This window comes from Rhincodon typus, chromosome 31 (assembly GCF_021869965.1).
Source record: "Rhincodon typus isolate 14 chromosome 31, sRhiTyp1.1, whole genome shotgun sequence".
Classification (NCBI taxonomy): Eukaryota; Metazoa; Chordata; class Chondrichthyes; order Orectolobiformes; family Rhincodontidae; genus Rhincodon; species Rhincodon typus.
In genome coordinates this window covers 18,068,409-18,095,065 of record NC_063362.1, presented here as the reverse complement: position 1 = coordinate 18,095,065, position 26,657 = coordinate 18,068,409, and the positions used below count along the sequence as shown (strand labels likewise).

The window sequence follows — 26,657 nt, the reverse complement described above, 5'->3', positions numbered from 1 at the left end:
GTTGACTCTTGCTGTGTACAGTTCTATACACTTCTTCCACCTACTCACTGGTGATGATCAGGAACACGAACCTAGGCTGATTTCCCACATGGAAATCTGGGGCAGAGAGTGTTAATGATCTGGGGCAGAATTCGTTACTAACTTTCAGCTAGGATCCACTGGCAGTGATAAGGGGAAGGAGCCTCGTTTGATATCCCCTCCCTTTGATCAAAATTTACTAGATAGTGATCTACAGCAGGTACCTCGATTGATTTCCCCTCATTCTCTAACCCACGGATCGGGTGCAGTAGCCCCCCAGGCTACATACCGTTTCCCTAAGCCAAGTGTGGCAAGTGTGTTCAGGGTCAAGAAGTCTTTTGTCCAGGCATCATTGAACGGAAGTTAGGAGCAGGAATGATTTCCCCTCTCTAACCTATGCATTACTAGACAGCAATGAGGAGCAGAAAAGCTATCTGATGTCCTCTCTCTAAACGAGGGATCAGTGGACACTGATCGGGAGAAATAAAGCTGATTGATTTACCGAATCTCTGATCCAAAGGTTTTTGGATAGTGATGGAGAACAGCAACACAGCAGAAGATTCGAACCCATTAAGTAGCTCCATCTATGTGTGTGTGTCGTGTATGTTAAGTATGTGCACCGTCTGTGTGTACGTGAGTCAGGGGCAGTAGGGAGAGCCTGGGAAGAGGGGCTGGCCTGTTTAAAGTGACGCGCTGCCCTATAGAAGGCGATGCTGTAGCCCTGGGCCCAGTTTAAGCTCTGAAAAGGAAAGTCGAGAAGAAAGGATTGAGGGAGACAATACAGAAATAAGCGCGGAGGCTGCAATGGATTGCGTTCGAAGAGTTTGCTCATTGTTTCTGATCCTACCGGTCCTGATTTTAACCTCCCAATTTCGCGTTTGTAAAAGTGAAACTCGGAAAAATCCGGTTCCGAAAGGTATCTCCAAGACTGCGGGAAGAGAGGGAGGGGGAATCCTTTGGGGAGAAATAAGAGAAGTGCGGAGATTGAGGTACAGGGGACAGAGTAGAAAGGAGAGAGAAACGGAGAAGGATAGGATGAGGGAAAAGGCACATGACGGGGGCAGCGGAGTTGAGGAGGGCGAGTGGAATGGGGAGATGGGGGAAATGAATGGGGAGGGTGAAGAGGAGGAGAGGAATGGGGAGGGTGAAGAGGAGGAGAGGAATGGGGAAGGGAGGGGGGGGAGGGGGGGGGAAGGGAGGGGGGGGGGGGTGGGGGGAGGGGAGGGGGGGAGGGTGGAATAGGGGAGTAAATAGGAGAAGGGATGGGGAGAAAAGGAAGAAATGGGGAAAAGAGGACTGAGGGGTTAGGGAAGGGTGAGTTGAGGAGAGTGGGATGGAGCATGGAATAGAGCAGATGAAGAGGGGGCAGGTGAAGATGGTGGGAAATGTAGAAGAGGGTTAATGAGAGGTTGGGGAAATAAGAGAGGGGTGGGAAGGTAAACGACGAGGGATGCAATGGGGGAGATAAGGAGGGAGGGGTGCTATGGAGAAACATTGTAAAGAAGGGAGAAACGTCGCTTTTTGGGATACAGGGAAACCACTATGCAACTGTGTGGGGGTGAGGAGGAACGGGGTCGATTGAGAGTGGGGAGGAGGTGATGGGGGCGGGATTGTAAGAGGAGTTTAGAGGAGAGAAGGGGGGCGCGGTTGGTAAGGGCTAAGTGAATGAGTGAGCATAGGGGAGCGTCTTGGGGCCCCAACTGGAATAAATGCCGGAGGAGGGGATGCATAAAGAGCCAGGGCGTTCAAACAAAAGTGATCTAGTTGTTTAGTAAATAATACGGAGAATGGGGTCTGTAACATCGGGGGCGACTGTGCAGGGATCAGGGCTGGAACCTGTGGCTACCCTCTCCTGAATCTTTATTCAATTGCTGTTTGGGGTTATGTTTTTTTCGGGGGTGGGTGAAGGTGCTGACGTGGAAAGAGATGGGGGAGGGGTGAGCAGTTTCCCAAAAGGCTGGGAGAGTGGAATGGGAGGGCCCGAGTTATAATGGAATCAGCGGCTCAGTCTCTGTTTTGATTCTGAGCCCAGGCTCTGGAACATACTCCGCCAGCTTTCCGCCCATTTCCAACTCAATCGCCAAGATTTAACTCCCTATATTCCTGCAGCCACTGGATACTTCCCTCGTTCCTAGTCCAGTTTTTACTCCAGACTCTCAGGTAGTTTTGCGATTTGATATTGTACGGGGTGAGAGTGTGGAAGGCTTCATTCATTTCAGCTCTGCTTCTGCGCTCAGTAAAATCATGGACATGTTTTCTCCACCAGTTGATTAACCGGAGATTTGAAGGTCACTTACCACCCCTAGCCCTAGCCCTAGCCCTACCCCACACATCCTCATGGTTTAGACTAAATCTTTTGAAGAATTATTTGTAATAGAGAGAAACGCATGGACGTTTACAGCACAGAAGGCCATTCGGCCCACTGCGCCTGCACCAGTCAAGAAAGATCTGACTGCAGGAAAAAAAGACTACTAGAATCCTATTTTCCAGCTTGTGGCTCATAGCCTTGGAGGCGATTGCAACGCAAGTGAATGTTAAAAGCAAAATAGAAATTGCTGGACAAACTGGGCAGGTCTGCCATCCTTCCCTGGTCTGGCCTACACGTGACACCAGACCCACAGCAATATGGTTGACTCTTGACTGCTCTCTGAGCAATTAGGGATGGTCAATAAATGCTGCCTAGCCAGCAACACACCTCATCCTGTGAATGAATAATAAAAATCTGTAGAGAGAAAGCAAAGTTAACCAGTCCGGTGACTCTTCTTTAGAACATCACTCAGTTCTGCAGAAGGGTCAGTGGACTCGAAAAGTTAACGCTGCTTTCTCTCCACAGATGCTGCCAGAACTGTTGAGCTTCTCCAACAATTTATGTCTTTGCTTCAGATTTCCAACATCCTCAGTTCTTTGCCTTATTTTACTGAATATCTAAGTGCTGCCTCAATGTCACCAGAATTTCTAACTCAAACACTCTTCCAAGCAGTGAGTTTCAGACTCACGCCACCCTCCCAGTGAATAAAAACCACCTCAATTCTCCCTTTGGTCTTTTAGTTATGCCTTTGAGTTATTGATCCCTTAGTGGAAAATGTGCCTTCCTATCTACCCTATTTCTGCCCCTCATAATCTTACATACCTCTATCAGGTCCCCTCCCAACCTTTGCTGCTGGAAATCAACTCCAGACGATCCAATTTTCCTCGTAGCTCAGGAAGTATCCTGGTGAATCTCCTATGCACTCTCTCTATTGCAATCACGTCTATCCTATAATATGTTGATCTGAAATATTCCGTGCAGTACTCTAATTGTTGGCTAACCATCATTTTGTACATTCTAGTGTAACTCCATGCTCTTGTATTTCTGTGCCTTGAGGACAAAAATTGACAGATGGTGCCAGTATTTTAATAGCTGTTGAGGGTGGAGTGGGATGGCTTCTGATTATTAAGTGACTGTTAATTCTTACAGAATGTTAGGTCTTATATTTTCCAATGAGAGTCCGGTGGTAGATTTAGATACAACTTTATTATGGTACAGCTTGATGTACAGTAGGGTGATTAGTAAGTCTGGTCGTGTTGAAGAAGAAGGTAACAACAGCTGACTACCCTTCCTGGACATAATGGCAGAATACAAAAACAACAGGAAACTCCAGACTAGCATATAAAGAAAGACCACACATATGGACCAGATACTCAATTACTCTAGCAACCACCCCATTGCCCACAAACAGAGCTGCATCGGGACACTACTTAAACGAGCCACAACACATTGCAGCAACCCGGAACTGTGCAAAGCAGAGCAGGAGCACCTATACGGAGTCTTCAAAAGGAATGGATACCCAAAAAACACATTCCATCGTTACCTCTGTGACAGACCACAACAGGATGACACAACACAACCAGACTCACTAAGCACCCTACCGTACATCAAGGACATTTCAGAGATGACCACAAGTCTACTTAGACCCCTAGGTATCAGAGTAGCCCACAAACCAACAACCACCCAACGACAGCTACTGACAAACATAAAGGATCCCATACCCAAAACCAGTAAAACCAGTGTAATATACAAAATACCATGGAAGGACTCTGAGAAACATTACATAGGCCAAACTGGAAGAAAACTGACAATACGGATACATGAACACCAATTAGCCACCAAAAGACACGACCAAGTCTTATTTGTCTTACTACACACGGACACCAAGGGACACAAATTTGACTGGGACAACACATCCGTAATCGCACAAGCCAAACAGAGATGTGCCAGGGAATTCCTGGAGGCCTGGTATTCCAACCGGAATTCCATCAACAAACACATTGAATTAGACCCTGTGTACAAACCACTGAGAAACAGAGTCAGAAGTAATTCCAACCACCCCAGCAAACTGAGGCATATAAATAACGGGACAGAACACAGATGCTTCACTGGAGGTGCACTGACGGTGTTACCTAGCAGGGTGACGAAACATTTGCAACCAAACCCACCGGCTCAGCGAGCAAGTCTACAACTTCATCCACAACCTGAGCTTCAAATCTTCTAGGGGTATTGTTTGGTATATGGAGGGGCAACTCCAGTGAATGATGCTGGTTCCATCTGGAGCAAGCCACAATAGTTCTTATCCTTTGCCCAGATTGGATGGTCTCTTAACTCTTCCTTTTTCATGCATCTTATCGACCAGGTCACTTTACCATCCTCAAAGTGCAAGGAAGAGTTTACCTAGATCAGAATGTCCATTCCCAAGAGAGCTTGTTCAATCGGTCCTACCCACACCGAGGTCATTAATTCACGTGGACCCAATTCAATGAGCACTGGATGTGTTCTTTTCAGAGTGAGACTTTCACCTCCCACTCCTTGTACTGTTTGCGTTTTCCCATCCAGGGGTAGTAATTTTCCATAGTACAGAAGTAAACAGTTAATTCTGCTCCGATATCCAAAAGATTTCTTGGTATTTCTCAGTTGTCCACCCTCGTAGGGATGTAAATTCCATCCCCTCGTTGTATTAGAGCCTTCAAGAGTATGGCGAGGGAGAGGGGTGAGGTCTGGTCTTTTGTCATATTCAACATCTCATTCTGCTGCTCGACTGTCATGTTCTTGATATGGTCTACTAATAGGCGGGGGGTGGGGGCTGACCCTGAGTCGGGGGTTGCCTTTCACTCCCCCAGTTCGCTTTTCCCGTTGTTTAGTTCAGCATGTCTCGGCGCAGTGCTCCTCTTTCCCACAACAGTAACGTTTGCTGAGTTGTTTTTCCGCTTTTGCCGCATATCACCCTCCAGTGACATGTATCGTCCTCACCTTCGTTTGCATATCTGTCCAGACGATCACACTGTTCCACCAGTTCTCCGTATATAGTTCCCATTTGTTCCCAGTCCGGTTTTATTACCATCAACATTTTGGCTAGTTCGGGCTTTAGTCCCGCCACAAAAGTGGCCCACAGGGGGCCTAAATAGCTCTGGCCTACATCTTCATGGCCCCTGTCAGTCAATCCTGAATGTTCCAACTTGACTGTCTTAAACCACTCATCATATTCTAACACATCCTTAGTACCTTTTTGTTGACAGGCAGTCATCTTTCCCCAGTCGGTCTTGACTGGACTAAACTCCCTGACCCATTTTCAGATGGCCTCACAGCCAACTGAAGTATAAATATTAAGTCTAATGTACATTGAAAATGTAATTACGAGAGATGCCTGTTTGTTAGACTTGTTCTGAACAAATACAATCTCCTCTTTCAACAAGTTGGGTCCACAGTCACCAAGTCCATCATTGTAATCAATCCCAAATCAGTCTGTCCCTCTACAAATTTCTAAGCCTCATAATAGCTCAGAGGGTATGATCTCTACCTGTAAGGTAGAAGATTATATGTTCAAATTTCTTTCCAGTAAATGTAGTGTGTAATCCAGGCTGATACTGCTGGTGTAGAACTGAAGGAGTACTTGCTGCAGTGTTAGGGGTGCCATCTTTCAGATAAATGCTAAACTGAGGCTTCTATTGTCCTGAGTTGTGAATTAATTTCTGGGGATTTTGCTGGGGTGGGTATGTTTGTAAGTTCCATTGGGGAGGAGTGTGTGTTGTGAGCCCGTGGTGTGGTGTTATGCCTCACTGGGGTAGCATGCTGGAAATCAAGCCCTGTTATTCTCAGAAGTGTCCTCAAAGTTAAAGATTCTTGAAAGTGTGCAGAATTCCTTAATTTATCTTCTTTTAGGCCCAGTTTGACAGAAAGCATAGACTAGGTTTCTGTACTTAACAAGAATGACTATTTCAAATAAATAGGTTGTAACTACAAATAAACAATTACAGCAGCATGGTGGCTCAGTGGTTAGCATTGCTGCCTCTCAGCAGCAGGGACCAGAGGTCAATTCCACCTTTGGTAACTGTGTGGAGTTTGCACATTCTCCCCATGTCTGCGTGGGTTTCTTCCAGATGCTCCGGTTTCCTCCCACAGTCCTAAATTGTACAGGTTAGGTGGATTGGCCATGCTAAATTGCCCATACTGTCAAGGGATGTGCAGGCTAGGTGGATTAGCATGGGAAATGCAGGTCACAGGGGCAGAGTAGGGGGATGAGTCTGGGTGGGATGCTCTTCAGAGAGTCGGTGTGGACTTGTTGGGCCGAATGGCCTGTTTCCATGTAGGAATTCAATAAAATTATGAACCATTTATTTATAACTCCACTTGAGTTAAAACTCCACCTCCCTTTTATAATTGCCCTTTTTCTAAACACACACTCAAATACATATGTGGTAAAGAAAACATGGGTGGAATTGAAGACTGGAGTAGCAGTTCAATGGCCCCTGTCAATAGGGTTTGCTGAGATGATTCTTGGGCTGACCAGCACACTGCTTCTTTATCTTCCTTCTCCAGATACTTCCACCTGTTTTCAGGGGGCACAAAATGACTAGTTCCCACTTCTAAAGGTCTTTGATTTATCAGTTAAGTCACAGCTTACAGCAAGACTGTTCAGCCAACTGAGAGTCAATCAAATAGTTGTTGGCAACCAGAAGACCTTTGTCATTGATAACTGACCACTAACCCACAGACCAAGCAGCTACTTGTTGCCAGGCAAAGCTACATTTATATGCAAACTTGGCTGTAGTTCATCTGCAAACTCATCTTCCACTACCGCTTAAACAAGCAGCTGTGTAAACAGCACTTACAATAAGTGACAGATTACTTTTTTAAAATGCAGCAATTCTTCATTAAACCCTGACTTTTAAAATAGTTGTTTTCTCACAACCAAAAATACAAAAAACATGGTCTGTACAGTGGGGAGGGTGTAGATTTTGAGTTGGTGTACATGGTTTGCAGTGGGACCTGTATATATTGTGAGTCAATGACTGTGGATTACAGTGAGGAGGGTGTAGGTTGGGAATTGCTGTGCTTCTGCCATAAACTCTCCTTTTTGTTGTTTCCTGCAGAAAATCTCTTGGTTTTCACTGTTGCCACAAAAGAAACAGATGGCTTCATGCGATTCATGAGATCTGCAAACTTCTTCAATTACACGGTTAAGGTGACATAATTTGGAGCAAATTATTTATCAACTAACACAATAGCAATGAGAACAGATCAGCAACTGGTGTCAGAGACCAATAAAGTTGCTCTCTAATGCAAAACGCTTCTGTCAAATGAACTGCTGATTGACTGGACTGAAACAGTGATAAAGTTTTTATAAAGTTTCTAATTGCAGTTAATGTTCTCAGAACTAGATGCTGTTGTCAACCCAGCTGCTTACTCAGTTTTTAAGGTTCTGATTAGTTAGTTCACTCTGTTAGATTATTCTGAGATTTGAGTTTGGGAAAAGGATGTATTTGGGACTGTTGACATCATTGTTGGATAAATCCTATCCCCTAAACACCAGGATATATTAGATTCAGCAAGTTTGAGGGGAGGGCAAACTGCTGGGTGCAGGGTTTAATTATCAGAACACTAGTCGAATGCGTGTTACCAATAAGTAAATCAGCCAGGCGACTGAAAATCCACAAGCGCCGTAAGAGGAATAATTGGTTGATTTGTCATCTTGTGTGTTGGATGTGGGTGATGTCAACGAATGATATTCCAAAACTGAGGTTATGAATTTAAAAAAATCTCAGGCACCCCACCTCCTTGGCCAATGATTTGTAACAAATCCAAAACAACACAATGTCAGAACACTTTAGCTGATGTTGGCCCAGTATCAAGTTCCTGCTCCTAATAAGTAAAATAGATCATTCCTGACTGGGCATTCAAAGGCCATTTAGCATTGCTAGATCCCATGGGTGTTTAATATTTAAAATTGTCCCTCTTTGTATTTTGTAGGTGTTGGGTTTGGGTGAGGAGTGGACAGGTGGAGACGTGACAAAATCCTCAGGAGGCGGGCAGAAAGTACGGATTCTGAAGCAAGCCTTGAAATCATATGCCACAGAGAAGGAACTGGTTATTCTGTTTGTGGACAGGTACACTCCAGCTGTATGAGATCTCCCCGCATGGGATGGGTCATGAAGTTCTCACAACATAAGATTTGACAATCTGATCTCTCAACTGAGTGTAAGAGATCCTGTTCTGAAGAAGAGTGGGAGAGTTTCTCACCATGTCCTAGACAATATTTATCCCTCAACAACATCATTAGAACAAATTAACAGTTCTATATCACTTTGCAGTTGGTGGGAGCTTGTTTCATGCAAATTAACTGCCAGCATTCTTAAATTACAATAGAGCCTGTGCTTCAAAACCCATGAGAAACTTCCTGAGATTATGAGTGGTGCTATTTAAATTCAAGTACTCCTTCCTGCCACTACCTAATCTTGTAATGTTTTGCAGCTATGATGTGATATTTGCTTCAGGGCCTGAAGAATTACTAAAGAAGTTTCATCAGGCTAAGCACAATGTGGTCTTTTCTGCTGAGGCTTTTATTTGGCCCAATCACCATCTTGAAGTCCAGTACCCTCATGTAAGGGAGGGCAAACGATTCCTCAATTCCGGAGGTGAGTTTCCATGTTTGCATTGCACAAAGTTCATCCTCTGAGCGTAACAGGCACAGTGAATGCTTGGATTTATATCTGTGTGTAAAGCAGAGAGTGTTGGATAATTCAATAGCATCTGAGGACACAGAAATAGAGTTAACATTGAGTCACACATGACTATTCTTTGGATCCAGTTCTTACAAATAGAAGTCATATTGGACTCAAAACATTAACCCACTTTCTCTCTCCACAGATGCTATCAGACCTGCCGAGTTTCTCCAGCACTTTCTGTTTTTATTTCAGATCTGCAGCTTCCACAGTGTTTTACTTTTATTTATGTGTAAAGCAGCTTGTGTATAATGCTATGTTTCCATACAACTTGTAGTTGTATGAAAGTGTGTACATGAACACGTCCATGTGTGAAAGCATTTATGTGTTTATATTTATACTGGTGCCTCCATTCATATGTATCTATCTTCAAATAGGTGTTCATGTGGTTGTTTATGTACACCTTTAATTCAGTTCTGTACTACTATATTCCAATGCCCTGTAGAAATAGGATCAGGATTACATTGCGGTAACTTCATTATCCTTTTGGGAAATTTCAGGATTTATTGGCTTTGCTCCGAATATTTACGAACTTGTGGAACCCTGGGATCTAGAGGACAAGCATGATGATCAACTCTTTTACACAAAAACATATCTGGATCCGAAGAAGAGGGTAAGGAACTGGAGAGAACATTGAAAGAGTACAGACATCAGTGGGCAATAGTGGAACACTGTGGTAAGGTATTATTTAGTAACATTGGGTGGAATCTTCCATTTTGTTGTCTAAGTTCAGTGTCAGGTGAGAAGTGACCTTCATTTCCACTTAGCAGGTTGGCATCTCTTAAGTGATTATGTAAATCTCAATTTATTACAGATGAGTGTATAAGTAGCTTGGTGAATCTTACAGGAGGAATCCTTTACCCTGACTTACCTCTCAAAAATGAAGGATCCATTGCCTCATTTAAAGGGCATCTGGACGGCTATTGACCAGAAGCATTAATCCTGCCTTTGTTGCACCCCATCCTCCAAAACTATTACCCAGAGATGTCATAGACACAGCAGAAAATGATCCCATGTTCAGGGATGCCTTACTTTACCAGAGCAAGTAGAAGTGCAGGATTCACATGTCCCATCCTCATTTAAGCATAAAGGGATAGATGTAAACAAATTGCAGGATTCAATCTATTGACTAATTCCTTTGCTGTTCTCACTTCTTGCCTGCCTTCAACTATAGAGGATGCCCCTCATTTCAAACTTCATTGCAGTTCCTGACCTTGCTGAGATTTCAATGTCATGAGGCTCCTGAATCATGGAGTGATAGTTCTGCTCTAAATGAGGGCTTCACCATAGAGAGGAGAATACACCTGAGCCTGGTTCTCATGCAGTTGACCTATTATAACAAGGATTTGCTTTTAGTTACCACCCAGAACTCTACAGAAACTCCTCCAATCTGCAAATCCCTGCTTTCAATTCAACTATGCATTATTGATGAGGAACTCTGCTCTGAGCTAGAGAAGGGTGAAATGGTCTGCATCACTTTCACTTCAGAAGTTTCACTGCATATTACCCTCCTCCTGTTCCACCTATTATTCTTGAACTTATTGTACTCCATGTTAGGATAGACCTCCCCTCTCTCACACTTCATGTTCCTCCTGTTACACTGGACCCATTACAATAGCCATCCACATGCCTGCTCTTTCTTTCTCTCTCTCTCTTTCTTTCTGTCTTGCTCCCCAACCACTCCCTGAGACAATAGCCATCATCTTCCCCATGCCCATCCTAAATCTTCACAGGATTGAAACCACCTACTGCTTTACCTTTAGAGACCCCCCTCATGTGACCATCTGCCTCTTTTCCATGAGCTGGGAATTCTCATCCTCACAAGTCCCACTACCCCCTATCTCTGTCATTTTCCCAGCCACTTACCAGTATCTTTAACTTAATCTCCAGGACCCCAGCATTGACACAACTGATAGTACCCTTTAGGCCCAGTACCCTTCGTCAACCACCAGCCCTGCCTATGAAACCACTCCCACCTGTAGCTGCACCATTCACGTTCACCTATGACCCTTCCCTAGTAATGGTGAACCTCCTACATTCCGACAGATATACTTGCCCAATTTGGCCAGCCTCCTTGCCCCTTGTCTGTTGCACTCCATTCTGCTTTCCTTTCTCATCTTCTGTGCACTGTGCAACCTAGATAACCATCACCCAATCTCAATCAAGACATGGAATAGACAAACACTCCCCAAAAAGGACAAAATAATGGCTGGTTACTCTAATACTCTCGAAGATGACGAGATTGACTAGAGCACACCTCTGTTATGTAGTAGGAATTTGTAAGTCAAATATTGCTTGCTCGTGGAGAAATTAATTGGCAGAGGAAGCCTCTGGTGAGTTAGCCTTTAATAGGCATGCATGAGATACAAAAGGGCTTCCAGACCTTTACTGTTGGGAAGCTCAACCCACTTTAAAATTCTGTGTACTTAATTGCAAAAGTTTACCCCTCCATTAGAATTCTGAATTTTAGCCTCCTGCAAAATTAAGTTCCCCCATGGACCTCACTTCCCACTCCTAGAAGCAGCACAACCTTCTGCCCATTGTAACCAACAATGCTCTATTTATTAATGCAGTGAGATTGTCCTGTTCACATTTGCCTTGTTTCCACTTTCTTTCCAGGCAAGTTTGAATATTACCTTGGACCACAAATGTCGGATATTCCAGAATTTAAATGGAGCACTTGGTATGTCTCTGTGTTTTCTGTTCTTCTGAATCACAGTCAGGAGTCAGGCAACAAAGCACGCAATCAAGAATCCAAGCGTAAAGCAGCTATGAAAACATAGGCAAACAATGGAGTGGTGGTAATGTCAGCGGACGAATAATCCAGAAGACCAGGCGAATGCTTTGGGAACATGATTTAAAATTCCCCTATGTCAGCTTGTGGAATTCAAATTCAATTTATTCAATTAAATTCAATTACACTGGAAACTGGAAGTTAAATCTAGTCTTAGTGATGTTGATGATGACTGTCAACATTGATTGTTATAAAAGCCCACCAAGTTCACTAATGTCCTTAGAAAAGAAAATGTGCCATCCTTACCTGGTCTGGCCAACATGTGACTCCAGAGCTATGTGCTTGAAAGCACCTAGCAAGCCCCTCCATTCAAGTTCAAAGAGCCCATTTAAAGAGAGGGGGCAGCAAATGCTGTCTTGCCAGCGATGTCCACATCCAATGAAAGAATAAAGAAGAAAAGAATATAAGTGTACAATTGTCAACTCACCTAATATTCAAGGCCAGTTCCATAGAAAAGTGACCTCTAGTTCATAAAGATCATCAGGTGTGGTGCTTGGGGCATGACCTCCCATCAGTTGTGGTTGTTCAAGATGCTCGAATAAAGGTTAACCTGGTCAGTGAAGTTATGAACTTAGGCAGAGCTGTCCTGGTGCTGGTTACTGATTACCAACTGAATTCTGGCTGAAGCAGACAATGGAAATTGGGAACTGCCTTTATGCTGGCTGCCAGTGAAGGCTGAGATTGCAACCATCACTGGACAATGAACATTTTATTTTCTTTCCCCACAGCATGCAGAGAGCTACAAGCAGGAACACATAGTGGGAAATCTCTCTCCTCAGACACTAATTTCTGAATGTTTCCAGAACTTTGTTTTATATTAGATATGTTGCATGTACAATCTGGTACTTATGGTCTTATTCTTAGAGGAGATTTGACAAACTAACTTCAAGGGAAGTAAATAGAATTAAGAGCAAAAGTCAACATTGAGATTTAACTGTGCTAACACAGTTTGTCTTTTGCTGGTCTCTCTCTTGATTGCCAGATGAAGTGGTTCTGAAGTTTGAAGATAAGCGAGTAAGAGCACGAAACATGGAGTATAATTCATTGCCAGTCATCATCCATGGAAATGGTCCCACAAAGGTAGGTGTGGCCCTGCTGTCACAATCCCAAGTTTATTACAGAACAAGAATGTTATTCAGATCATCTAGTGGGATTCTAACATCCTACATTGTAGTATGCAGTTGTTTCTTACACCTCATGTCTCACACCAATTAAGATGGGGATAAAATTAATATTTTGGCTTGATGAAAGGTCTTTGATGTGAAATATTAACTTTGTTTCTCTTTTCACAGATGTTACAGATCTGCTGAGTATTTTCAGCATTTTCTGTTTCAATTAGACATCTTATAACGATGTTAAGTAGGGACTTGGGGAAAGAGCAGGGATGTGGCAATAAATTATTTGATTTTTCAAAAAGCCAGCAGCTGCATGATTGGCTGAATGGCCTCCTGCATGCATGTATATGTAATTCTGTACATGACTTTACCATTAATTTGCCTGTGTATCATTGCTGTCATATTCATTCACAATGTCCCTTTCCTACTGAGACAATTGCCCTCTAACTCTTAGTTACTCATCTGTTACTCTACCATTTATTCCTGTCGCTTTCTCTGCCAGCCATTCACTCTTCCATTCATTCACTTTCTATCTTTATGCCAGTTCTCCACACTTGCTTTCGTAGTCACTGTCTCAATTTATCTCCAGTGCATTGGTAATCAAGCCGAGTGGTGGTATCACTGGATTAATAATCCAGAGACCCAGGTGATGTTCTTGGGACCTGGGTTTGAATCCAGCAAAGGCAGATGGAATTGGAATTCAATAAAAATCTGGAATTAAGAGTCTAATGATGACCATGAACCCATTGTCAATTGTCAGAAAAATCCTTCTGGCCACTGATGTCCTTGAGGGTAGCAAATTGCCATCCTTCCTTGGTCTTGCCTACATAGAGTCATACAGCAGAGAAATAGACCCTTTGGTCCAACCAGTCCATACCGACCATAGTCCGAAGCTAAACTAGTCCCACCTGCCATGTGACTCCAGAGCCACAGCAATATGGTTGACTGCCCTCTGGACATTAGGGATGGGCAATAAATGCTGGCACAGGCAGCGACACCCACATCCCATGAATGAATGAAAAGAATCTTCTCCACAAGATATGGTAGAAGTGTAAATGTTTCACTCAGTTACCAAAATGGTGAATGTTTTTCTCCTTCTTTCTATTATCAAGCACAAGAGAGACTATCAACCGGTTTCTTCAATAAACTCAAAAAATAAGTTGTTTATTTTAAATAAACTTCAACTTCACTTTAATGAGAATAGCCTTAGACTTAGGACTTTGAATAGAAATAAGTCAGCTTTCAAAGTTTAAGAGGCGGTTAAGCATATTTGTTTCTGGAAATTTCTCGGGCCCCCAGAAGGTATTTCACTGAGAGAGGTTTGTGCAGTTATCCTGCTGTAAAGTTTCTTCTTTTTCAGGTGAGGGACAGAATTTTTTTTTGCTGCCACCTTTTTGGAGGTTTGTTATTTCAACTGATGCTCCAACCTGTGCACTGAAACAGCAACTTTAGTTCAAATGATGAACTAGTCAGCCTCCAGCACTTTGGTCCTATCTCTTCCAAACCAAGTTTGTCTAGAAATTAAACTGATCTCTTAACTGTCTTTAAAGCTTTGCTTGTCTTCTTTCCAAAATCACTTGATTTCCAACAAAACAGCAGGTGGCTAACAGCGCACAATAAAATTTGACTCAGTAATTACTGCTGAACATGACACTCAGAAATCACATGTTCCTTCAAAATCTTTTCAAGCCAGAGTCCAAACAATTTCGTGTTCCAGTTCCGCATAGTCCTTAAATATAATTATGTATTCCCTGAGCTCATTTTCTTGCTCATTTGATCTGACTATGTCACATTCTCTGATGCTATTCACAAACCTGTCTCTACCTGTCTCACTTTCATTGATTCTGTTTCTAGTCCCTCTCTCTTAAACATGCTTCTTCTACCTCTTTCACCCACTCACTAGCACACATAGGAAAAGGAATAGGCCATTCAGCCCATCAAGCCTGCCCCACCATTCAAAACAATCACAGCTGAACACTTCAATGCCTTTTCCTTATCCTATTTCCAAAACCCTGCATGCCACTTGTAATCACAAATCTTAAAATTTCTCTTTTAACATACTCAAAGACTAAGCCTCCACAGACCTCTAGGTTAGAGAATTCCAAAGGTTCACAACCATCTGAGTAAAAAAAACTTTATCTTGCACCTAAGCGTCATGCCCCTTATTTTTAAATTGTGCCACCTAGTTCTAGACTCTCAACCAGAGGAAACATTTCTTGTTTCTACCAAATTATTCTAACAGTTTGAATTCTTCACTTTTAAGATGCAGCTGAACTATATGGGGAACTACATTCCGAAGGTCTGGACCTTTGAAACTGGCTGCACAGAATGTGATAAAGACACAATAAGTTTAGCAGAAAAGAAGGTGAGTGACTCTGGTCCAAATTCTTTATTTGATACCAGCTGTGTAAACTGGGACAGGCAGTATTTCCTTCTTCCCATAAGTTACGCCTAAGCCTGAGCCTTGTCAGTATTGATGTTTACGGGTGCAGTGTGACTTGCAGTATTAAATCTCCTCGACCCAGTGGCTTGAGCTGATAAATTTGAGATCTCCCCATGTACCCCCAGCTATGAGATATATCTGAGAATGAATAGCATTCTCAAATCTGCAATCCTGATTCATTGATCACTTTGCAAAGTGGTGAGTGATTTTGTTTTTCTCATGTTTAGGACAGTGAATTCCCTACTGTGTTCATTGGAATCTTCATTGAGCAGCTGACACCCTTTGTAGAGGATTTCTTTGAGCGTTTAGTGAATTTGAGTTATCCAAAGAAGCAACTCCAAATCTTCATTCACAATACAGTGAGTGTCCATCCTGCTATCTATAATTTATTTTGCTGTTGGAATCCTTGCCTTGCTGATCAGTTGGGAAAATTCTAAATCACTCCTTTGTTTATTCAATGGTTCCTAAAAAGAACTATTGATATATTGATTGGTATGTTATCAGATAGTGCCAGTGCTAAAGGAAGTTCAGTACAGAGGATGAAGTGCAACTGTCTGATTTGGCTATGTTATACTTAGAGATTCCCTCTTTCTCTATATTAACAGCAAAACCACCATGAGCAGCATGTGTGGCAGTTTGTGGAGGAACATGGGGACAAGTACCAGACTGTGAAAGTAGTTGGACCTGATGAGGAGATTGCCAATGCAGATGCTCGCAACATGGGGATGTGAGTAACAAAGAGCATTAATTAGAAATGGAGTCTCATGTTGTCCACTGATATTGCATCATGTCTGCTGTTAGCACTTTTCGTTTGACTGGGGATTCGAACTACATCTCTGGGACTTGACCACATAATCCATATTGACCCACCCAAGTGCACTCTGGGTTGAGGATATCTGTTTTCAGATGAGATGTAATGAGGTCCTATCTACCTTCTCAAGGAAACATAAAAGATCCTACAAAGCTGCTTTGAAGATCAAAGAATTTCTTAGTAGACTGTACCAATATTTACCCCTTAACCAGTAGGCCAAATTTTCCCATATTGGGTCTGTAGCTTCTGGATCCCAAAGATTGCCAGCCGAGACCTTGGGGGATCTAGAGGTGAGAAGGGTGGTCACATTTTAATTCCTCGTCATGAGGTGAGATTCACAGGTTCAGGTGGGTTCAGAGGGGTTAGAGGGAAGGGCATGGGTGTGACTTTCAAAGGCTACCTCTCGTCCTCACCATTCATGCCTTTGATTGCCTTCAGATTGAAGCAATTAGAAGCTCCCACCCCAATCTGGTAGGTGGGTCAAGATGGTGTCCCGTCAGGAAATTAAGCCACTTTTCTTGCCTGGCAGGGAGGCAGGCAGTCAGGGAGGTGATAGGTTGAGGCCATTAATTGACCACTTAAGGACTTTAATTGCTGTCCTCATTTGACCCTCTTACCCAGCACTTCATTGCTGAGGGGGTGAAAGGCATTGAGTTTCTGTCTATGTCAAGTTGCCCCACTATTTCCCTTTCACGTCATCTCTTTTACCACCTCCAGTGTGAGAAAAATTATGCTCAATATCAGTAAAACACATAAGCTAGCCATTATTACATGGCTGTTTCTGAGACCATGCCATGTGCAAATTGACTGCTGTTTCCAACATTAGAAAAATGATTACTTTTTGTAACATCTTGAAATCATGAAATGTGCTTAGAAGTGCAACTGTTCATGAAAAATCTTTCTCTCAACTCTAAATAGAGAAATGAGAATGTGATCCTTTAATCAAGGTTTTTAATTATTTCTATTAGCAATTTCCTTGCATTGAAATGTTAATGGATTGTGTACATGAAGTAAATGTATTACTCTTTCATATTGTATGTGTGTACCCTTGCAGATGCACATTAATGTGTCTGTACACATTTATATACGTGTGTTCAACCCTGAATCTCATGCATTCTTCACACGCTTTTCTCCACAATTTGTGACCGTCCTTTCAGGCGTTTAAGGTCTAAACTCTGGAAATGCATCCCTAAATCTTTCCACTTCTCTTTTATTTAAGATGCTCATTAAAACTATTCATTTTATAAGGCTTTCATCACCTATCCTAACATCTCCTCTGGTGCACTGCCAGATTTAATCTGATTATGCACCTGTCAAGTACCTTGGAATATTTTACTACATTAAAGGCAGTGTATAAATATAAATTGTTTTCACTGATAGGAGTACAAGACATAGGAGTATGTTCTGGTGCATCTGTATGAAAATTCTGACTGTTTGCATTAGAATTGCTGTTTGCAAAATCTACAGTTTAATTCTCATTGATCTTCTGACCACAGTGACCTGTGCCGGCAAGATGTGACATGTGATTATTACTTCAGTGTTGACGTTGAAGTTGTACTACTGAATCATGACATCCTGAAACTCCTCATTGAACAGAACAGGTCAGAAAAAACACCTGACACACCGACCTCTTTATCTGTTACTTTCCAGTTGATTTCTGTTTGGGAAGGATGAGCGAGAGATAGGAGTTAAGGCTTCATTTACTGTCAACACCCCACAAGGTGAAGCAGAGATGGTGCATTTACAGAAACACTTCTTTGTGATGTTATGTCACTGCAAAATAATGGAACAGTAGGTGCCAGGAACAAAGATGATACTGGTCGTTTAAACACACTGCAGAATTGCATTAAACTCCTAATCATCAGCTCACTGACATTAACTATTTGGAACATCATTTCAACATGGCAGGACAGAAAGTCCCCAGTGTTCCATTGTAAGTAGAGGATTATAGTAGGAAGAAATGCAATCAAATGAAACCAGGCAAAGCAGAAGGAGGTTAGGAATCCACCAGAAAGAAAGAAATGGGAGAAAAGACTGTTCATAATTCTTGGAAAAATGTGTGCAGAACCATAGACTGAGTGAACCTGAGGCTGCTGTTCACCCACATGTTTCATGACACATTTGCAAATGGGCAAAGGTGTTTTATTTATCAGCACTTGCACAATGACATCATTACGTGCAAATGCATCCTGGCAGAGCAAGCATTATCGTAGCAGTATGACATCATCAGAACAGGTCATGGTGACCATCTTTGCCAGCTGTCTCAGTGCTTAGCAGCACAAACTCAATGTGTTAAACTACATAAAAAAAGAACATTAGGTGGACAGATCGAACAGCCTGGTTCAACCTCCTCCCATTGATGGAACTAAGAAAGACCTGGGGCAAATCGCCAAAAATCCAGTTTATCACACTCACAACAGGAAATATAAATCAAAACAAATGACCAGCAAATGATATCTTTGGTCCCTTGTACATGATCATATCAACAACACCAGATTTATCAACCAGACCAGCCATAATTGAATGAAGGAGAGTTTCCCTTATCGCAATACTTAAGTGTTCTTCCCTATTTATTTGAGGGTAATGTTCCTTCTGGATTGCCAGACCGGCAATCTCCTACATCTAAGAGATCTGCAATGCATCAAGACTTGCCCAACTCTGCCCAATGTGACTATTGAGTGGAAAGGTATTGAACAACTCAGTTCATAATAGCTGGACTCAAAATACTCAGAGGCAGCAGGCAAAATCAGCACCAGCCTCTACAAGCCCTCGAAAGTATCATAATGGGGGCAACCAACAGCAGAGAAGTCACTTCCATGCATGGAACTGTTAAAATTCCTGAGAAGCTTTTTCACCAATGATGTCTGGTTGCTGCTGATAAGCAGGAGAGAGGCAGCCTGTAACTGGAACAGCATAGAGAAAGTGAATGGCTGCAGTGAGCAAGGCTGCAGAGGCTGGATGAAGTGAAGCTGTCCATTGTAGATGGGATAAATGGGGGGTGGAGAGGGGCAGAAAAGAGAGGCTGGTGAGGCCGGAAACTATTGGAAGGGCAAGAAAGCAAGGCTAGTGAGGCTGCAGCCTGGGAAACTCAGCTGGTGTGCAGGGGGTGAGGGAGCTGGTGAGGGTGAGGGCCTTGGGGCTGTAGGTGAGTGAAGCTGCAAAGTGGGGACGGGGGCTACAAAGGGGAGCAAAGGACTAGAAAAGTGGAAAGGAGCTGCAATGGGGAGAGAGCAGTTTTAAACCTTCCAGCAAAGGAATACTCCGTGAACTGAGAGCCAGGAAAACATGAGGTAATTAAGTCCTTGGAAATGAATGTGAAGTCACTTAAGATTGCAGACATTCAGGAGTTAGCTACTGTAAATGGCAAAATGTGATGGGTAGTCTCTGTGTCAATTGGATTATTTAACACTGAACAGTATTATTTCGTAAAGATTTGCATTTACGTATTATCACATCTCAAACTCTTGTGAACAATCTTGTTGATTAATTTTAATTATTTCTTTGATCGAAGTGGAAGGTCATTGATGAGAAGCCCTTAAGGAAAATATTAACGGAAAGTAACCTTTCAGAGGCTTACAAAATACTCAGTGGATGAGAAGTATGATATTATGCCACATTACATTGGGGGTTGATGTTAATTACGATAACCTGAGCTGCTGTAAACCAGGTAAAAAGAATAAGAATTTGGTTTAAGTGTAGAAATGGAATTCAGAGCCACATTCCTTCAGATATGGAAGCTTACTTATAGTAAGCACTGAAGAATTGTAATGCTTTTTTTTGAGTTTAGAATGGCTCTAACTTTTATAATAAATGTCATCAAATATCTTGATCCTTGTAGACCAATACTGGCACCTCTGGTCAGTCGCCACAAGAAGCTGTGGTCTAACTTCTGGGGGGCACTTGATGTTGATGGATATTATGCCCGATCAGAGGATTATGTGGATATTGTTCAGCAACGCAGAATGTAAGTATCAATCCTAAAAACCTTAAAAACACTTTCATTCTCAAACATTATGATATTGTCAATCACCTCCCGAATGGGCAGAAGTACCTTAATATACCAAGAAGCCCTATATCTGATCTCCACATGAGTCATTGCAGTAGTGATATTAGATATGTATAGTAATTATATTTTTGGGTAGCATTTCACTCTCATCGAGTTGAAAAATGCAAAGGGCAACAATCTGTTGCACATGTTGCCACACAGACTCTGACACCACAATCTGAACAAATGCTTTTCGCAAACTCACTTCAAAAGTAGAATCCCAGCATCAGTTTTCTTTGCAGCTTACTGTGAACAAAGTTGTTGGTGTATTGCTGATTACTTCTAGATATAGGGCGGCACGGTGGCTCAGTGGTTAGCACTGCAGCCTCACAGCACTAGGGACCTGGGTTCGATTCCACCCTTGGGCGACTGTCTGTGTGGAGTTTGCACGTTCTCCCCGTGTCTGCGTGGGTTTCCTCCTACAGTCCAAAGATGTGCAGGCTAGGTGGATTGGCTGTGCTAAATTGCCCGTAGTGTTCAGGGAGGTGTAGGTTAGGTGGGTTATAGGGGGATGGGTCTGGGTGGGATGCTCTGAGGTTTGGTGTGGACTTGTTGGGCTGCAGGGCCTGTTTCCACCATGTAGGGATTCTATGATCAGTGGGCAACATGCATTGTGGATCCATTGCAAACTCCCTTCCCTTTGGACAATTACAACTAGGTTGGTTCTACTCTGGATTCACTCCACAGTGGACTATTCTAGTTGTATTTAGATGAAATCTGGATTCACTCCCATTTTGATCTTCATAGCAGGATTGGATCCACTTTGGCTCATTCACAGCTGGATTCAGATTCACTTTAAATTTGCTTCTTATTGAACCATTAGGCTGGTGGTGAAAGATTCTCTTTCATGATTATGGACTGGATTTAAACCAACATTTCAGAGAATCATTTGACATGGCTGTTTCTTCATCACTGGACTAAAACCTCGAGAGTCCTTCCCTAACAATATAGTGGGTGTACCTACAGTACCTGAGTGCAGCAGTTTAAGAAGGTGACTCACCGCTGTTTTCTCTTAATAAATATTAGTCTTATCAGTGACAGCCACAGTTCATGAATTTAAAAAATGGACTGACCTGCAGATGATAGTTTCCCTGATACTTGGCAGTGGGGAAATGGAATGGTTTCCCAGTGGAACAATGTGGATACAATTTGCAGCAATCTGTTAAAGAAGCACCAGTTAGGCTGAAGGGCAGCAATTAGGAATTGTCATTGGGAATTGACATTCATAGTTCCCAGAAAGGACAGTGATCTGCATAATTTGCCAAAGGTTTAAATTGGTTTCTGGTACTAATGTGCTCTATTTCTGTGCAGTGGCCTCTGGAATGTTCCATACATCTCCAGTGTATACCTAATCCAAGGCACTTTGCTTCAATCGGTCCTAACTGAGAAAGATCTCTACCATGCTGGCAGCTTGGACACAGACATGGCTTTCTGTCACAATATCAGGGAACAGGTGAGTGTGCTGCTTCCCAGCAAGTGAGCAGCTCGCCAGGTGCATCTTCCTCAGAGATTATGCATTGGAAATGGCGCCTCTTGGCAGGAATTAGAAGTTTTGATCCCCCCACCACCTCCCCCCACACACACAGACACACACACACACCTCTGAGTATCAGGATTAATCTGTTTTTTTTTTGCTGTAGGGAATCTTCATGTACATCACCAACAGGCATGAATTTGGACGCATTCTCTCCGTGGCAAATTATCATACTGATCACCTGCACAATGACCTGTGGCAGATCTCTGAAAACCCACAGGTACACCAAAAACGCAGATGGTGGGGGAGGTGGGAGTTAGACCTCTAAACCTGAGGTACAGCAATGGGACTGAACTCGTTTCTGTTTAGTGTGATGGATAGCATGGGACTGAACCAAAAGCCTTGAGATCCCAGACTTCCTGTCTGCTTCAACGTTGAGCAAAGCAGAGCACCGAATTGTGGAAGAGTTCCTGGTGTCAGTCAAGGCCTCTGGAAGAGCTTGGGCGAAAGAAAGAAGCAATATATTCCAGTTCATTATTCAAATATTTGTGCTATAATTACTGAAATGTTTGTGCACTTTCCTTTTAAAATACCAAATGAAGTCGAATCAAAATAAGGACCATCTCCTTCTCTTTGTTTATTTAATTGATCTCTGACTAATTATTCAGAATAGCTGTGTTGAGGGTCCAAGTTACTCGCTCTGACATATTGACTAAAGAGAGTGAAAGGTCTGCAGAGAGTAGCACCACAGGTATGAATGGCATTCCATCCATTTTCCTTTGTTTGTGTTACAGGATTGGGAAGACAAGTACATTCATGAGAACTACAGCTCAATAATGGAAAACAAGATCCTTCTACAGGTAAGGATCTGCTATATGAATGAGTGCATGGGCTACTGCAGGACCAACATCTGAGTACTTACATACTCATCCTGATCCAGTCTGTGCTAGAATCTGGCAATTGATGTTGCCACAATGCATTGTGTCTTCGGGAGAAGTGTGTACAGTGAAGTCCATTTTCACCCCCAGCTATCTTCTGATTGTGTATTGAGATCAGCAAGTGAAGCTGGAATTGATCAACTCTTGGTGGTTCAGGGCACAGAACAAACACAGTTAGGATGTTCTCGATGACTGCGGAGCCCAGAATTCGGGTTCACGGTTTAAGGATATGGGTAGGCTATTGAGGACTGAGATGAGAAATTTTTTCACCTAGAGCCTGGTGAGCCTGCTGTTTGCTCTGCCACAGAATGCAGTTGAGGCCAAAAACTGAAATGTTTTCAACAATCAGTTAAATAAAATTATTGGGGCTAAAGGGATCAAAGGTTGTGGGGACAAAGCAGGAACAGGGTACTGAGTTGGAAAATCAGCCTTGATCATATTGAATCGTAATAACTGATCAAATGGTTCTATTTTTGATGTTTCTAGAAGGTCTTGTTGTTTTTAAAATTGAGTGTAATTGTCATGTGCAATGCTCACATGTGACAACAGTGCCAACAGGGTAATGTGTAGCTATTGTATATAAGGATAAAAGTAGTGCTTGCATTCCAGTAGTGAAATCTGGTAGGGATCACTGTGAGATGTGCACGTGAGCACATGACATCTACAAGTGCTGCAGAGCAATAAAATTCCATGTTGGTATATGTGTTAGGTATGATAATGTGACAGATTTTGAGATAATCCAGTTTCATGAACATTGATTGACATAGTCCAACACACAATAATTGCCTGTTGTACAGGCAATTGGACCATGTGGTAGATTCTAAACCATATATCTGATACATGTTGGTGTTGTTTTACAGCCTTGTCCAGACGTATACTGGTTCCCTATTTTCACTGAACGAGCCTGTGATGACATTGTTGAGGAGATGGAGCATTATGGACAGTGGTCAACTGGAGACAATAAGGTGAGAATGCTAAAGATCAAAGATCAAGTATTACTTCTGTGTATCTGAACACATTTTCTAAATGATTTCTCCATTTCTATCTCAGGACATACGTATTCAGGGTGGATATGAAAATGTGCCAACAATTGATATTCACATGAATCAGATTGGATATGAGAAAGAATGGCAGAAGTTTTTAAGAGAATATATTGCACCTTTAACAGAAAAGATCTACCCAGGCTACTACACCAAGGTCAGTCCTGCTGTCCAGTGCTGCATTCTCCAGTACATTCTGTGATTGGTTAGTTGTTTCCTTTGGCTTTACTAGAGTACATAATGCATTAATATCCAATTAAACCCAGTAATACCAGGAAAACAGGTCACTTTTAATCACACCCTGAGACTGGAAATTCTTCAGGCAATAGCAGTCAATACGTCGAGATAGAGTCTGTGGTTGCTAAGCCTTTATAATAGGGAATGACCAACAGACCAGAGTTGGAAGAGCACAGAAATCTCAGGGGGGCTTACAGAGATAAGGAGGGATGAGAAATTGGAGGGATCTTAAAAATAAAGATTAAAATTGTAACATATTTATCTTAAACCTGAGTCATTCAAGATTAGTGAGAAAAGAGGTGATGGTTAAACCTTGTCCTGGTCTTGATGAGGGTAGCAGAGTTTTAGAGGTACTTAAGGTTATGGAGGAGGAAAGATGGGAGGCTTGTCAGAAGAATGTTGGAACACTCAAGTTGAGAGGGAATAAAAGCAGGGATGATGTTTTCAGCGGCTGATGAGCTGAAGCAGGGATGGAAATGGCTGATGTCACATACATAAGCAGACAGTCTTGGTCACAAGATGAATATGGGGTCAGAAGCTCAGCTCAGAATCAGATAGAAAGCTAAAGTTGCAAAAAGACCAGACCTCCCCCTGAGTAGCCAGGAAAAGTGGATTAGGTGCCTAGGGAACTGTGTTTGTGACAGAAACGGAAAATGTCTTTGATCTGTCAAATATTTAGTTGCAGAGAATTTCTACTCATCCCATACAGTATGTCGATAAAGGGTGTGTACAATTGGAGGCATTGGGGGAATTTCAAGAGGTAATGGTAAAATAAAGATGGATGTGATCAACATACATGTGAGAATTGATATGTTTTGTCAAGAAGCAGCATGTTGTTGAGAACTAACAGCAGACCAAGTCTAGATAAATTACATTTTGCAAAGCAAATTTCCAGCTGATGCGGACGGAGCGGCGATATGGCTTCATTGATTCACTGAAGAGGCTGCTGCCTCTGCTACAGCACGGTGAACGTAACTTTGAATGAATAATATGTTGAGTTTATTCGTGCAGGGACCAGAATTTCAGTTCCTGTTGATTATACCTAGATGTTTAGTAATTGAGAAAATGATTTGGAAACAAAGACACTAAAACTGTTGAATACATTTAGAGTAATTTCTCACCTTCTCTATAATTGCTTAAAATTATGACAATATAGCAGCAGCTATGGAAATGCTTCAGCTTAACAGTTTCCTCATCAGGCAGTGCAGATGTTAAGATCTGATCAAGGCTTGGTGTTTGAAACCTAAGGTTCAAGCATGAAATGAAACACTTTGCAGCAAACCTTTCCACGGTCAATGTTGACAAAACTGCTTGGGCGTATTCCTGGAAGTTTTACCATACTGGCCATCAGAGGCCAACTGCTCCAATCAATTAAAAAGCCCTTTGCTGTTTCCAATATCTTTTAACACATTTTTTAAAATTTCCCTTTGATTTTTCTCACAGCAGATCAGGGAATTTTCTTGGGATACCCTGTCACTTAGATAGTAACCGGGAATTCACTGTTCACAAGACACTGTGTGCCCATGAGAGATTGGAGCTTCTGTTCCTGATCCCTGCCCTGTTACTATCTATAGAAAGTGTTTGTGTGTGAAAAAGTTGAGGTCAGATTGGACTTTGCTCTCATGCTGCCACTGTTGAATAACTTCATAACATTTTCTTTGTCTTTAGTATGACCCCTTTGGTGTCGTCGCAGAAGCAGCAGTATCTGTGCAACTCCGCACAAGAGGCAGTGATGTCTAGAAAGAAACTGTAAAAGTAAATCAGGAAAATAAACTAATTGCCAACTTATTCTACTTAGTAATAAACTTTTACTTTAATAAATTAGGGATAAAAACCAATAGGAGCAGGGACTAAAATGAACAGCTAAAATGATTATAAACTGTAACAACTGATGACTTTTATCGCCATGGTTACTAATGCTGGTTTTATTTCTTCCATGTTAAATTTCTGCCTCCCAGGCGTTCTCGTTTCTGAACTTTGTAGTGAGATACAAACCCGAGGAGCAGCCCTCGCTTGAACCCCACCATGATGCCTCAACCTTCACTATTAACGTAGCTCTAAACAGGGCAGGAGTTGATTATGAGGTAAAACTGATTCAGTCTCGCTGGAATGCAGCAGGATGATTTGCCTGCAATGAAGGAGAAATCTGAGGCCTTGCTGCTGCTGTATGCAGGAAAAGTACCAGGCCTAGGTGGTCATGACAATGGAGGTAGCTCGAGGCCTAGATGAAGTCAATGCCTGGGGACGACAGGACTTTGTAAGATGGGGTTTGGTGCTCTCTCCTCAGTGTCTGCTCTGTAATGGATGCTGCATGGTACTGCTTCACACCCCTTTTCTTTCTTACAGGCTCTCTTTGACCTGGCCTTTGTAGTTAGATATAAACCTGATGAACAGCCATCTTTAATGCCACATCATGATGCTTCTACTTTTACTGTAAACATTGCACTCAACAAGGTTGGAGTTGACTATCAGGTAAGTTGTATGACTGACGTTTGGGATTGAGCCTATCTGGTTTACTCAGTACTCCAACACGGAGTGGGTTTCATGACCTATTCTACTGGAGCTTGTACTGAATCAACACATGGCTGTGATATGAATACTGCAGTTTGCTGAGTGGAGACCCCAAAGTTCTCAGAATTTGGTAAATTTATTCTTCCTCTTTATTCTGATCTTGCATGTTTCTAAAGTTATGTTTGCGCTGTGGAATGT

The 26,657-nt window shown here is 42.4% G+C and overlaps 1 protein-coding gene across 4 annotated transcripts in view; it reads left to right on the top strand.

Moving 5' to 3' along the window:
• The first annotated feature begins 656 nt into the window (after positions 1 to 656).
• Positions 657 to 26,657, top strand: part of plod1a (procollagen-lysine, 2-oxoglutarate 5-dioxygenase 1a) — a 29,515-nt gene continuing 3,514 nt past the window's right edge. Inside the window, exons 1-19 of one of the 4 annotated variants that reach the window (XR_007265310.1) lie at positions 657 to 934; positions 7,423 to 7,514; positions 8,300 to 8,436; positions 8,801 to 8,964; positions 9,552 to 9,664; positions 11,671 to 11,734; positions 12,828 to 12,925; positions 15,224 to 15,325; positions 15,631 to 15,762; positions 16,009 to 16,130; positions 17,711 to 17,815; positions 20,053 to 20,178; positions 21,571 to 21,712; positions 21,900 to 22,013; positions 22,528 to 22,593; positions 23,532 to 23,636; positions 23,722 to 23,868; positions 25,907 to 26,205; positions 26,295 to 26,373. Coding sequence is in view for 3 of the 4 variants with exons in the window: in XM_048615176.1 (XP_048471133.1) it covers positions 823 to 934; positions 7,423 to 7,514; positions 8,300 to 8,436; positions 8,801 to 8,964; positions 9,552 to 9,664; positions 11,671 to 11,734; positions 12,828 to 12,925; positions 15,224 to 15,325; positions 15,631 to 15,762; positions 16,009 to 16,130; positions 17,711 to 17,815; positions 20,053 to 20,178; positions 21,571 to 21,712; positions 21,900 to 22,013; positions 22,528 to 22,593; positions 23,532 to 23,636; positions 23,722 to 23,868; positions 25,907 to 26,032; positions 26,295 to 26,420 (2,193 nt within the window). In the remaining variant the exon portion in view is untranslated. Of the gene's footprint in view, positions 935 to 7,422; positions 7,515 to 8,299; positions 8,437 to 8,800; positions 8,965 to 9,551; positions 9,665 to 11,670; positions 11,735 to 12,827; positions 12,926 to 15,223; positions 15,326 to 15,630; positions 15,763 to 16,008; positions 16,131 to 17,710; positions 17,816 to 20,052; positions 20,179 to 21,570; positions 21,713 to 21,899; positions 22,014 to 22,527; positions 22,594 to 23,531; positions 23,637 to 23,721; positions 23,869 to 25,906; positions 26,206 to 26,294; positions 26,421 to 26,657 lie in introns of those variants that run through there. The other 3 variants (XM_048615176.1, XM_020519472.2, XM_048615177.1) reach the window with 3 other exon arrangements.